The following is a 14,155-nucleotide window of genomic DNA, read 5'->3' as shown; positions in this document are numbered from 1 at the left end:
CAGCTTACAACTTAATAGAGGAGGAATGGAGTCTGGACCCAGACCTGGTTTTCTGTAGGAAACCTTGTTCTTGTTAACTGCCCACAGACACATTCTCCCTTTTATATTTTCCCCCTTTCTCTTCCTTTCCCCCCTTTCCTAACTTCAATTCTTTTAGTCCTATCTTCTTTTTCTGGGTTCTTTCTTGTTTGTTTGTTTTTGTTTTTCAAGACAGGGTTTTTCTCTAGCTTTGGAGCCTCTCCTGGAACTAGCTCTTGTAGACCAGGCTGGCCTCGAACTCACAGAGTTCCACCTACCTCTGCCTCCCGAGTGCTGGGATTAAAGATATAGAGCAATGAGAAATATTAAACATTAACTATAATCAATTAAAAGGCAGAGTTGTGAGACCTAGTTCCAATGGTTATATCTACAAAACACTCCTAAACTCAGGGATCAGTGAACATTGCAGAAGAGGGGCTAGAAAGACTCTAAGAGCCAGACGAGGGACCAAGGAGTTTGCTTTGAGATAAATGTCTCCTAGTAAAATGGGAAGCTATACATGTAAGTTCTCACCAGGGTGACCTTGAAGAGCTGAAATGAACAAAGATGATTCCAATGGACATGCAAAACTAGATTGGAAAAGTCCTTGGGGCCTCAACCCTGCAGAAAGAACTACAGGCAACCGAGTAAAGCCAAGAGGTGGTCCTCCCCAGCAAAGAGCACACCAATTGGTTGTCCAGTGCCAAATGGTCAGCCCTGAAAATATTATATATATATACACACATATAATATTTATACATATACATATATATTTATATGTATAATATATACATATATATGTACCATCATGTGGACTCAAAATGTTATATACACATACATGTATAGATACATATATGTATATACATATAAATGTACATGTAACAATTAATGAAGAAGTCTATAAATTTAAGGAGAATGGGGAGAGGTATATGGGAGAGTTTAGAAGGGGAAAGGAAAGGCAAAATGTTATAATTAAAATAAAATTTCAATAATAACAAGCAAAAATATTATGCTGTTGTGCAGGCTGTTTTTATGAACAATATCAGTCCCTCTTCCTGCTTAACATTTTGTCTAATAGAATTTGATGCACTGTGAGCACAACTTCATGCATACCTATCTTGTTTTTCTCAGTATTTAAAACATTCCTTTCTTTTTAGGTAGATGAATTCTTCACTTTTCATGGAATAGGTTTTAACTTGGAAGAAAGATTAATGATATGACTTTTCTATCTCCTCTTTTAACATACTGAGAAACTGAGGCACAGCTCAGGGGGGTTAAGTATTAGCAGCAGAATAAGGAGTTCTGAGGCCTGGGCCAGTACTCATTCCTTTATCAATTTTCTCCGTGACTTTACTGGGAACTGAGCTTAGGGCCCGATTCCACATGTGCTAGGTGAGCCGTCTACCTCTGAGCTACATGTCCTGCCATGTTTTACTGTTTAATTTGACACGGCATCTCATTAAGCTGCGGAAGCAGGCCTTGTACTTTTGATATTCCTGCTTCAGCTGTTTGAGTAGCTGCTATGGCAGGTCCTGCCATCAGGCCTGGCTTCAGTTGCTGTCTGAACTATTCTTTCTTAACTAGTGATATTCCTTAGTGATTTAAGGGTATTTATATCCTTCAGGTATTATAAGATGGAAGAAGCACTAGGGAGGCAGAGGCAGGCGGATCTCTGTGAGTTCGAGTCCAGCCTGGTCTACAAGAGCTAGTTCCAGTACAGGAACCAAAAAAGCTAGGGAGAAGCCCTGTGTCAAAAAAAAAAAAATAAGATGAAAGAGAAACCCCCCCCCCCTTTTGAGGAAGGTCATCATAGCAAAGCTCTTGGTGCTGCAGATAATCTGGTTTTGCCTGTGTTTCATTTTTCATCCATAGCAAGCTCCAGGAGAATAAAACAAGAACACCTCACTTTCCTAATTCTTTTAACTAATTAATTATTAATTAATTCATTAATTAATTTTTTGAAACAGGGTTTCTCTTGTGTAGTTCTGGCTATCCTGGAACTCACTTTGTAGACCAGGCTGGCCTCAAACTCACAGAGATCCGCTTGCCTCTGCCTCCTGAGTACTGGCATTAAAGGCGTGCGCCACTACTGCCCAGCTAATAATAGATATTCTTAAGGGTAAATATTTGTCTGGTTGTAAATTTCAGTAGAAAAGCTAATACAGAGCTAAATGACTATCCCCACGACTAGAATAATAATAGACAGTAACAGTTTCCCTGAAAAGTGACATTAGTTTTCAGTGAAAGAAACAGCTAAATTAATATATAGATATGCTTAGTAATAAAAAAGAACTGAATATTTGTTTAGTAGTCATTTATTTAGTCAGTGGTAAGTTATTCAAAAACAGTTTGTGACAACCTCTGTCAAATCCTTCTCGACTTCCTGATTCTGGTCCCGAGAGTCTGGGGTGCCCAGTGGTTAAGTGATACCATCTATATTTGCATGAAGAACAAAGAAGGAAGGGATAGCCAGTTTGCTCCATGGTTACAGTTGTTCTTTTATGTTCCTTTGACTAGGATAGTTTACTAGATTATGCTTTTGGCTGCCAGCTTGTTTTGGGCTCCCTTTCCCAATTCCCTCTGGAGCACTTTATAGTCTCATATCCTTTCCCATTCTTCTCCACCTATGCAGAGAATGTGGGGTTGCTTTGTCTTTCCTGTTGCTAAGCCTTCCTGGCACAAGGTAGATTCTTAGCATATAGTATGTTGAGCAAATTCATGAGTTGGGCATCACTGAGTTCCTTCTGGAATGACTATACAGGCATGATTTACTGGTAGTGTGATTTCAAACCTGCCTAGAAGAAGGACTATATATATGCATGGAAATTTCAGAAATAAAAAAGAATTTACTAGCCTTCAGAAAATAGTATTTCTGTTGTAGACAAACTGTTCTACAATATTGATTCTAGATGACTATGTAATTATTTGATGGACTAGTGTTTCATTTAAAGACATGAAGAAACAAACTCATGTGACTAGACCCAACTACTGACTAGAAAGAGCTGCAAGGTACCTGTGTTTTCTATCTCATACTTTACAGAAGACGTGTAGGCAATGCCATGGATTCTCACTGTAATATTATTTTAACTGAAGTATCAATTGTAATTATGGAGGTATCTCTGTGTTAAGGCAATATAACCAATAAAAAACCTCAATTTAATGGAAAAGTTAATGCTTCTATCAAGTTGAAATATTAAAGAAGTATCTTTGTATTGTTTAGTATGTTGCTTATTGTTTCCTGATTGTGACAACAGACACCAGCCAACCAACTAGCCCATTTTTGTGAATGGCACAGTGGAGGGTGCTCATTGTATCCTGTCATTGACAGCCAGCCTAGCAGACACCCCATTTCTGTGAATGGCACAGTGGGGAAGAAAGAAGAATAGTGTCTGATGTAATCATCAGTCGGCAGTGAACAAGTTGTGAAAAATGTATCTGCCGTTGGGACAACCGAAGCTGGAAAACAAGTGTTTTGAGCCCCTTAGGCTTCCTGTCAGGGTGTTAGAGTGGTATCTGAAACTAAGTGCAAATCAACAGGAGAAAGTGTGTGCATTGTGAACTAAGGTCATTGCAAGAAAGACAGAGAAAGTTCTGTCTGCACTGTGTACTAGGACAGAGATAGATGTTCATGGCCTGTAGCTTTTTATGTGAAGAAATAGAATAACGAATTTCCAAACCTGAGCTCAGTTGACAAAAGAACAGCTTTGTCTGCTGAGTGCTTTCGCATCCTGTGATTTCAAGACTTTTGAGTAAAACTGAGAACTAAAAAGGATGAGAAAAGGAATTTTGTAGACTCCAGAATGAGGCTCTAATGTCCCTAACACAAAAACTCTTGCAGGCCATTGGGGGAGAACCCTGCAGAAGGCCACTAGAGCTAGGTCCAACCTTTGGTAAACCCGTCAGGGTAGCTCCCTTGGTTGTTATTGTTGCACTCAGTAAAGAAGTATGTCTAAGGCTGTCCCAGGAACAGAGAAATGGCGTTAGTTGCTGATAGCAAGGAGGAAAGAACACATGGCAGACTGACAAGCTCAGAAAAACACATTTAAAAAGACTGAGAAAAGCACAGTGAAGAAAAAATAAACTTTTGAATTATTGCACCCAGGGTTTGGCTGTGTATATAGTAATGTAACTGAGCTCCTGGGACAAGGAGTCTGGGCGAAGTGTTTCTTCTAGGCTGAAGGATAAATATTCTAGAAAAAAAGTGTTTTTAGAAACATTTCTTTTAAAACATTTCAATCAGAAATAGTTTAGGAAAAATTGAAGAAATTCTGTCACTCAGCCTTTTAAGGAAAACATCTCCCTATGTTGCTAGGGTAGCATTCATTCATTGATCCTTTGGCCTCAGCTTCTTGTGCCTCCATACTCAGAAAAGCGAATGTTATGGTTCTTAATGAGAACTCAAGAGCTAGGTGACCATCATGTACCATGCAGCGAGTATAAATATATTTGCATTGTGTGGCATTAAGTTTGATATGATGACTCTTTTCTTCTTATTTAAAATGGGATCCACATATTTACTCAAAACAGGCTTGAATTATTTAAATGAGATAAAAAGTAAGTAGATACATTCTATGTTTGTCATGTGGTTCATATGCACATATATTTCAGGGCAGAACAGAAGTCATCAGTAGTACTTGCTGTCTCTGAGAACCTGCTTTATGTCAGCACCTGGCTTCTCTTTCAGGGAGATTCAGTTTGGAATCCCAGACTTTAGCTTCAGAATGGAAGTTTAGTTTATGCTTCTTAATCAGCAGTGTGTACATTTCCAGATCTCACTAGCTCATCACTGTGCTTTATTTGTGACTTGTTTTTCTTTCCTGGGCTCTGAGAGTTTCTTCTGGCCCTAAGTAAGCTAGTTAATGGGACTCTTATTGATTGTCATAAAAGTAGCTGAGCTACTGACTTAAAGATGATGGGGATTTGCGTTCCCTGGAATGAACCCTTCATTTTATTTTGACTTTAAAGATTTTCTTCTACAAACATTAAACTCCCTTGATGACTTTGCTAACTGTAGTTTTTGGTGTAACGACAATCAATGAGGTAAGGATTTACTGGTATCTTTAGAGACAGTCAAGACCAAGCTCCATCAGACTATGAAGACTGACATTTTCTTTGGAGAAATCATCTCATCTAACCACAGACTTCACTTCCATTCACTGATGGTAGAGATCCAGAATCATTAGCTAAATTAATTGTTTCATGTACCTGGTATTTAGAATGCTGGAAACTGTAATGTAATTACTGAGTTGTGTGTACTTTAAATATATTCTCACCAAACATTATGCATAGCATTCTTTATGAATACTCAAAAACAGCCAAAAGAATATGCTGTTGAACTGCCATCTTATCAAAACAAACCATCTAGAACAGCTTAAAATTCTTTTTACATGTTGTTTTGAACCACCTCACAATCTAAAACAAGGCTGAAGGCAATGTCTCCTGTAGTCCTTGGCTGTGTTTCATATTTTCAGAGAGAGGAGAATGAGAATTTAAAATACTTCTTCCCATAGGTTTTGAATGTCCTGGAAGTATGGATAGGATGTACTCATGTCTCATGTCTAGGAATCCTGCCTTACATAGGAACTGAATATTCACATCCTCCTTCCAGTCCGGATGGTGTGTGTGTGTGTGTGTGTGTGTGCTTGCGGGGGGGGGGGGACTTCAAGATCACATGAGGGGCGAGAAATGCCAAGAATTTAAAGCAGATTACAGTAGCAACATTCCATTCCCATCTAATCCCACCCCCGTAGTCATAAAGAATGTGGTTCCAGTCAAGCCAAGTGCTGTGATATACAAAACTTAATATGTGAAATATTACCCAAAATAATCACATAGTTAGGTTGATAACTAGTATTCAAGTTAATGACTTATATAAAACACATCTGTGGGCTACCAAGGAGGTACATCTCTGTTAGAAGCTAACTCTCTACCTATTATGCTTATCAAATATGAAGGATATTTAAACAATGTCTTTTGTCAATACTTATGGTCAAAAGAAATGCTCCTTTTTTTGTAAAGAAGTTATGCTGTTTCACTAATAAGTAGTTATGTTTCTGTTGAGTTGATCAACACATCCATTGTATGGATATACACAGATGTATTTTCTTATTCTGGTTACTGTTAGTCCTGAGATTGCCAGAGAAAAACCAGTTCTGCCTTTTGGGCCAAATTAAAGCAAGCTTTATTAAAATACTAAACACTGAATAATATGGAATTTGGTCAGAGCCACTCCCTGGAAATATTCCAGCGCAATGACTCCAAGACATTTATTGTAGGGGCTTTTATGGACAAAACTTACAGGCTACCATACTTTCCCATGAGGCTTTGCTGTTGTTTTCCAACTACAAACAGGTTAGTTGTAAATTCTGATCAAGACACATTAAGAAAAGTTCTAAGTCATATTTAAAGAGTTATTTTCTTAAGATAGGTTTTGAGTTCTTTTCCATTACCATGTTTAATATGTTATGCTCCCTCTATGTTTATATGTGTGTATGTTGGGAGGCTTAATATAAAAGAGACAACTTGAGTATGTTATTTTTCTCAATTCCTGCTCTCAAATTCAGATATTATGTTTGACTAAGTTGAAATGAAAATTTTGTGTGGGTAGATGATGGGAAAGGGGCAAGGAAGGTTGCAGACTCTGTGAAACAACTTATCATTCTCGGAGAGACAAGAAGAGAAAGTCAAAGATTCACAAGCATGTCATCCAGCTCCATCAGTACAGTTTCCGCTTAGCATATAGAGCGAGAGTGTAGAGTATCCATCACGTCCTACTTCTGCAATGATTGCTCTGGGGCCCAGAGAATCAGAGAGTCACCTTTTGGCATTTGGGTCATCCCAAGTAAAAAAAAAAAAATTCATTTCCCTAAAGGTGATTTGTATATAGTTTTTAGATCTATACACCATTTTTAAATTAAAAAAAATTAAAAAAATCAAGTCTAAGCTGGGTGATGGTGGCGCACGCCTTTAATCCCAGCACTCAGGAGGCAGAGGCAGGCGGATCTCTGTGAGTTCGAGACCAGCCTGGTCTACAAGAGCTAGTTCCAGGACAGGTTCCAAAATCACAGAGAAACCCTGTCTTGAAAAACAACAAAACAAAAAATCAAGTCTACTACAAAAATAGGGCATATTACTCTCCCTCCCTCTAATTTAGAGAATGGATAAAGAATTACAGTGGCTACATGGCTAGCCCCCATTAGACGCCTAGTGGAAAATCCTTGTTTGCATTCATCTCTTCTCATTCTGGAACTCCTCACATTTATTTCCATGCATTGCTCTTTCTATCTGTGTTAGCTCTGCATTTAATTTAAATAGAAAATCAGTCCTGGGCCAATTCATTATTTAAATTGCAGTCCCCAAAGTGCCTTTGGATATAGAGGCATCTATATACATAGATATGTTTTATATATGTGTATGTGTGTGCATGTGCATTTGTGTGTGCGTGTGCAAGGCTGCAGTTAGGCAAAAGATGAACAAGCTAAATGGCAAATTTCAGGCCTTGAGGATGAATGAACGCAGCACCTCACCCTTACAGAGCCCTTGACAAGTGTTCTACTGGAGACTGTTAACTTTATTCTTGGCTCACAGCCTTACTACCATGTTCTATAAAAGAATTACCACAGATGAAGACTGTGAAGATAAATCTTACAGTTTAAAAATATACTTCTATTTCTCTTGCAACTTGCTGAACCATATAGAAAATAGTAGCTTTCTTTGTACCCCCTCTAGTGATTCATTTAACATCTGACCAAGTGTTAAAAGAAATTATACATAATCTAGGCCATGTCTTATAGAATAAATCATTTTCTTATTATCTAATAGTCAGCTTTTAAAAAGTCAAGTGAGTTCATGTTATTTCGTGGATTTTATCATCTAACTTTGGATACTGACCTCAAAAGATCAAAATTCTCAAGCTTCTCATCAATTACATTGAATTCTAATTGTGTTTTTCATTTATACACAGTTAAATATTTCTCTGTGAATTTATGAACCTGTACACCCTTATAAGATCTAGAAGTCACACATTATAAAACAGAATAAACTGATTTACCTGCAGACATGGCTGCATTTTGCCCATTGAGTCCACTATAGGACGAGCACCCCCCATAAACATTAGCATGTTGGCAGAGGAAGCCAGGTTGAAAGCAAGCTGCTCTGCATGCTCCTTCTCCCCTCCCTGTTCTGCCCACTATCCACACTGTACCTTCCGAAGAGGTTTGAGCTTGGTCTCCATTATGAAGTCATACTTGCAGAGCTCACAGCATCGAGTGTCCGAGCTCTTGATCCACTGGTGGAGACAGGACTGGTGGACAAAGCGCAAGGTTCCCGTGCACCGACAGGGTGTGATGAGCGGGCTCTCCTCATCTCCTTCGCAGTGACAGATCCTGGGGAGGGATGCAGCACAAAACATGAGTTCTCCCAGAGGACACTGCTCCCCCATGGAGCACTGCCTTGCCTGTCTTGGGTTGTATTAGAAACTGTAACCTACAATCTATAACTCATGGGCTTTTTACTCCGGCTTTGGTGGTAGAACCAAACCTGTGATCAATACCCATTTACTTTCACATAACTGTCAGACTCTAGCCATGTAAGAGGGCGTATGAGACATTTGTACACCAGAAACACATTCAATTCATTTGGACAGCGGAGTCATTTCAAGAACAAATTTTTGGGGCATTAGTCTGTTTAAAAGGTCACTATTTATGGTGTTTTATATATAAAGGTCATGGCTTAGAAGGATCCCAATGAAGCTGGCTGTGGTGCTCACACTTTAATCCCAGCACTAGGAAGGCAGAGGAAGGGAACCTCTTCAAGTTTGAGACTGGCCTGGTTTACAAAGCAAGTCCAGGACAGTCAGAAATATGCAATAAGACATTGGAGAGAGAGAGAGAGAGAGAGAGAGAGAGAGAGAGAGAGAGAGAGAGAGAGAGAGAGAAAGTGAAGAAGACATAATACAAAGAATGTTATAGTTTGATGATGTCACTGTTATTTTGATGCTACAATTAAAGGGTCACATTGTATAATTTACAAGTTTGAGATATTACTACTATGAAAAATTTTGAAAACCTCTAAAGTGAAATAAAATTATAAGGTTGATATTGAAAGTTGGGTCTGAATGTATCATCAAGAAAATCTTTGGTTAGGTCACAATGAACTGTCTATAATTATCATCATATAAAACCCCCCAAAATTCCTGCTCCCCTTAAATTCTAGTGTGGTAAATCCTGTTTTTTGAAAATGCTAACATTTCTATCTATAAATTTAGAGTTCTATTAATTTCTGGATTAAAGCAAATCCTAGTTGCATAGTTACAGTCATTTAAGTTTACATTACTCTTATTTTTATATTTTAGAAAGTTTTCTCCTTGAATGAGACAGACCTTTTATTATGCTGAGAAGTGAATTAAAAACTTGGCCCTTGGCAGGAGAGATGGCTCACCAAAGAAAGTCTTTGCCCTCTAGGACTTCAGTTGGAAACCCCAGGACCCATGTGGAGCTGGGGGTGATAGTGAGCCTGTAACCCCAGCTAGGGCAAGATGGGAAAGCAGAGAAAGGGACATCCTAGGAAGTGTATGGGGCAGCTGTGGCCAACAGCTAAGGTGCCCTGTGTCAAAGCAGGTAAAGGAGAGGACTGAGGTCTTCTGACATCCACATGTGTACTGCACACATGTGCCTGACTCACACACATGAATATGCATGCATACACATGTACCTGAATCATATACATAGAATAGAAAAAGTTCTTAGACCTTCAATAATTTTATAATTCACCCCACTGCTGAGAGCAGTTAATAAACTTCAATAGAAATGTTGGTATGTAGTTATTCAAAATACAAGCAGTGACTATAATATTTAAAGACCTTTTAAATCTGTATAATGACCCAGTGGAGGGCTGGAAGAACACATAAATCAGTGTCTTCTACTTCCTCAGAGGTGTGCACACTCATCTCCAGGAGCAGGAGTTCTGAGGAGAGGATTAAGAATCTACTTTTAAATTACACTGTCTCCCTGGAGAACTAGAGGAAGTGAGGCAGTTGTTCACATAACTGGCGCAGGAGTTAGAGGAACTGAAACCCTATGATCTACCAACCTTAAAAAGAAAGACAGATGACAGAGTACATGCGTCTTTTGTATTTATTTCTTAGGTAAAAACAAAGCCGACAAGCACTAACTCCTGTACCTTGGGGTAGGCATTGTATGGATGAGAACAAGTTCATGATCACCATCCCCTTTTTCCTAGCTGAGTTAGCTGGGATGTCTTATATAAAAAGCCAGCAAGGTGGAGGGAAATGAAAATTTTTCTGAGTGCCCATTTTTAATGTCTAGTTCAATAACATCTCCTTTATCTAGACCTAGGCACAGAAACTGGGCCTGCCATTCTTTGTCCCACACTGACGTCAATGCAGTGTCACAGATTAGGGCTTCCTGGGTGTTGCATAGTTAACATGCCATCCTATAAACATAGCCAGTGTTACTTGTATGTGTGTTCTCAGGGCTGACCATTTGATATTGGACAACCAATTGGTGTGCTTTTCTCTGCAAAGGACCACCTCTGCTGCTCCCAACTTCCATCACTTTCCTATAGTTGTGTGTGTGTGTGTGAGTGAGTGTGTGTGTTTGTAGGACCGAGGCCTAATGTGCTTCTCTACATCCAGTTTGTTATGCTTATTGTCAGCCTTGAACTTACCAGGTTATATTTATATTTATGAATATACATGTTTATACAAATACACATATGCATGAAATAACAAAAGAGGGCAAGTATTTGAAGGAGTGTGGGGAGGGGTCTATGGGAAGCTTTGGAGAGAGGAAAGGGAAAGGGAAAAATATAATTAAGTTACAATCTCAAAAATAATCAGAACCAAAACCAAACAAACAAACATCCAGTGAAAGAAAACAAGATTTCCATTGTGTAGAATTTGATTATAATTTTATTTTTGTAGCCACTATGGTCTCTCTCACTGTTCTTGTTATCTCTTGTGAATCCTCCTCCCCATTTCTGGTTTCCCATCTCTTCCTCTCCCACTGGTCCACTGGTCCTTTTGGTCTTGTTTGTTCTCCTACAATACCTCTTCTGCTTTCCTGTCATATATGTCCTTTAGTCCTCGTTCCCACCTTTATCCTAAGATCTTTCTCCACTTTCATGTCCCCTGTTTAGTTTTTTGATGCACACTGTCTTCCATGTATAGAAAATTCACATGTTTTCCATAAAGATTAAGATCTACAATCCATGTATCAGAGAAAGACTGTGATCATTGCCTTTCTGTTTTGCATTTTTGCTCAACAATATGTATCAGAACCATGCATTTCCTTGCAAATTATATGATTAATTTTCTTTATGGATGAAAAATTAACTGTGCATATGTGCCATAATTTCTTTATCACTTCATCTGTTGATGGGCATTTGGACTGGTTGATTTCTTATTTACTATGAATAGAGCAGTAATAAACACAGATGCATCTCTGCGGTATGATGTGGAGGAGTGGTAAAGTTGGGTCATGCGGTAGTCCCAAGTTTAGTTTTCTGAGCACTCTTCCTACTGATGTCCACAGTGAAGATATTAGTTTAGCTTTCATTAACAGTGAATAGAGTCTCCATCCCTACCAGTGTTGTTTGTACCCTTCATGTTATTCTGACTGGGGTAAGAATCCATCAGTGTTGAGTATGGAAACCAGGTCCTTTGCGAGAGCAATGAGTACTCTTGCCTGGGATCCACTTCCTCAGCCCCCTAGAACAATTCAATGTAGACATTTTGAGACAAAGACTGCAGTCCCCTACCTTAACGTGTTCATGCATGGATTTTTGGTGTCAAGAACAGTGTACAGCAGCAATAACAAAGTATTCCCCAGAGATGTGGCATCCTAATCTCTTTCTTCAAATAACCAAAAATAGGAGTAAAAAAAAATCACAATGCAGATGAAATCTCATAGTGTGGCATTAAATCTCACCCTTTCTGTGGACCAAAGTTCTTACTTGAAAAAGAAAACGTAGGAGTTAATGCCATTTGATAATTCCTCACGGAAAAGGAAAGATTGTCTCAAATGCTCTACAGCTGCCCAAAGACTCAGGCTCCAACTTTTCCTGCCACGAAAAAAGAAATTTATTCATAAGTAGCTTTAAACAAAGACCTCACTGATTACTGAGTCAACATGACCTTGCCAGCTGGCTGATTTTGGTCCAACTTCCTGTCTTAAAATGCCTCTCCTTTTGGAAAAATCAGTTAAAATCTTTCCCTGAAGTAAACCAGCAATAGCCTTTTCTCATAAAATTAAAGTTATTTCCCACAGGGAAAATCAAAAGCTTGATTCATTTTTCTTTCTATTTTACACAATGTACATTTGCATGGTTTTAGTATTTTGAACTTTTTCTAAATTATCCAGTTCCAGTTGTACCCCAAGAGTCTTCTCAAGCCATGCTTAGATTGTTCTGAAAAACTTTAAGAGCAAAATATCAACTTCAAACCTCTAATAAAAATAAAAAATAAGGTAATAGTGCCATTAAAGAAATAATTAAACAGTTTTAAAATTGATGTACTTCTCACAAATCATCATTGCTGCATTATAGATGAAAACACGGCAAGGAGGACTTTTCCCTAGAGAGTAATTGTGTAAAGAAAATTATGTCAATGCGATAATAAAATTCCATTGTAAAATGTTTGTACTGTGAGATATTTTTATCTGGTGGGAGCGTGAATCCTGGGGAATCGGTGATTCTATGAGCTGTTCTTGACTCACGTTATCTGACATTCAGAGAGAACAAGCAGAAGCCAGAGGCTCGCTTGACACTTTTGTGTCGTTTTACCACCCAGTCAGTAAGTATTGAGGTTCTTTTTATACACAAGACTTGAATTAATGAATACATCCTTATAACCTTATGTATTAAAAAGACACCAACACTATGGACCAAACTGCATTTTAGATTTTCCTTCATTGCTTAAGGGTTTGATTTGAAAGGAAAGCAGCCAATATTTTTGGTTTTATTATCTTTAAAATATTAAAAAATGCCCCTATGAATAGTATTATAATTACTATTATTATTAGCATGTGTGTGGGGGAGGTTGTGTGTATGTGTATGTGGAAGGGTCAACCTGCACCATACCTTCCTGTGGAGGTTACAGGCAAGTTCGTGGGAGTTAGAATCTTCCTTCTACCATGTGGGACTGTGGGACTGAATTTAGGCTGCGGTCTTGGCACCAAGTACCTCTATCTGTTGAGCCATGTGGATGTCAGTCCTTAAATATCTTAAAATGATTCCAACCTTGCAGCTACCCCCTTGCCAAGCCCTCTTGTCTCAGTCAGAACTTTTTTTTTTTTGATAAATTGAAAAAACATTTAAAGTTATCTGTGAGGATTTCAATGGTTGTGTTACAAAGTTTAAGTTCATTAACTTTGTAGTCAACCTAGGTGTTAACATGCCAATTTTACACTGTGTTTTGTCAAATCTTTCTAAGGCTACCTCTGTGATTACTGTCTATTCCTTTCTCCAAATTTTCCCTATAGGATTTTTAAACACAATAATAGAGATGCTTCTAGACTTGGAGAAGTTCAAACCTAATCATTAAAAGTTTAGTATTTATTTATGAACTCATTTTTCTAATTTTTAAAAGTATGCTTTATGTATTGATTGATTAATTAACTAATTAATTTGTGTGTGTGCACGTGTGCACACACGCGTGTGTCCCAGGCACTCAACTCAGGCTGTCAGGCTTGACAGCAGGCACGTTGCCTGCTGAGCCGTCTCAACATCCGTACACTGGTTTTCCTAAGCCAAAGAGTTATTGTAAATATTTTTGGCTAGAAGCATAATGCAAAGCAGTGAAACAGAGTTGAGGGTGCAGTGCTAAAGCAAATGACTGAATGATAAACTTCTCTCTGAAGAGAAAAGGCACCTCTGTCCCCGGCTCCATTCCAGGGTGACTCGGCAGGGAGAGGCTTGAGAAAGGTCTATTTTTTTATTAAGTTTTATTTCATCTTATCTTTAGCAGGGAAACTGCAGGATGGAGGTGCTACAAAGAATTAGACATTAAACTACAGGGAAGGAAAGGCTCGGTTATTAAACAGTAGCCATCAAAAAAAAAAAAACCAAACTATTGAGAAAGAAGGGATAGAAACATCTTTGGACGAGTGCAAGAATCCAT

General features: G+C 38.4%; 1 protein-coding gene across 10 annotated transcripts in view; it reads right to left on the bottom strand.

Annotated features, from left to right (window-relative positions):
- Marchf1 (membrane associated ring-CH-type finger 1) overlaps positions 1–14,155 on the bottom strand; it is an 814,098-nt gene that overhangs the window by 45,543 nt on the left and 754,400 nt on the right. For all 10 annotated transcript variants that reach the window (XM_075986882.1, XM_075986884.1, XM_075986889.1 and 7 more), the window contains one exon: positions 8,222–8,402. In XM_075986882.1, the coding sequence (XP_075842997.1) occupies positions 8,222–8,402 (181 nt within the window). The remainder of the gene's footprint in view (positions 1–8,221; positions 8,403–14,155) is intronic.

Source organism: Microtus pennsylvanicus, chromosome 9, assembly GCF_037038515.1.
Source record: "Microtus pennsylvanicus isolate mMicPen1 chromosome 9, mMicPen1.hap1, whole genome shotgun sequence".
NCBI classification, from domain to species: Eukaryota; Metazoa; Chordata; class Mammalia; order Rodentia; family Cricetidae; genus Microtus; species Microtus pennsylvanicus.
The sequence above is the reverse complement of the archived record's forward strand: the minus strand, read 5'-3'. Positions and strand labels throughout refer to the sequence as shown.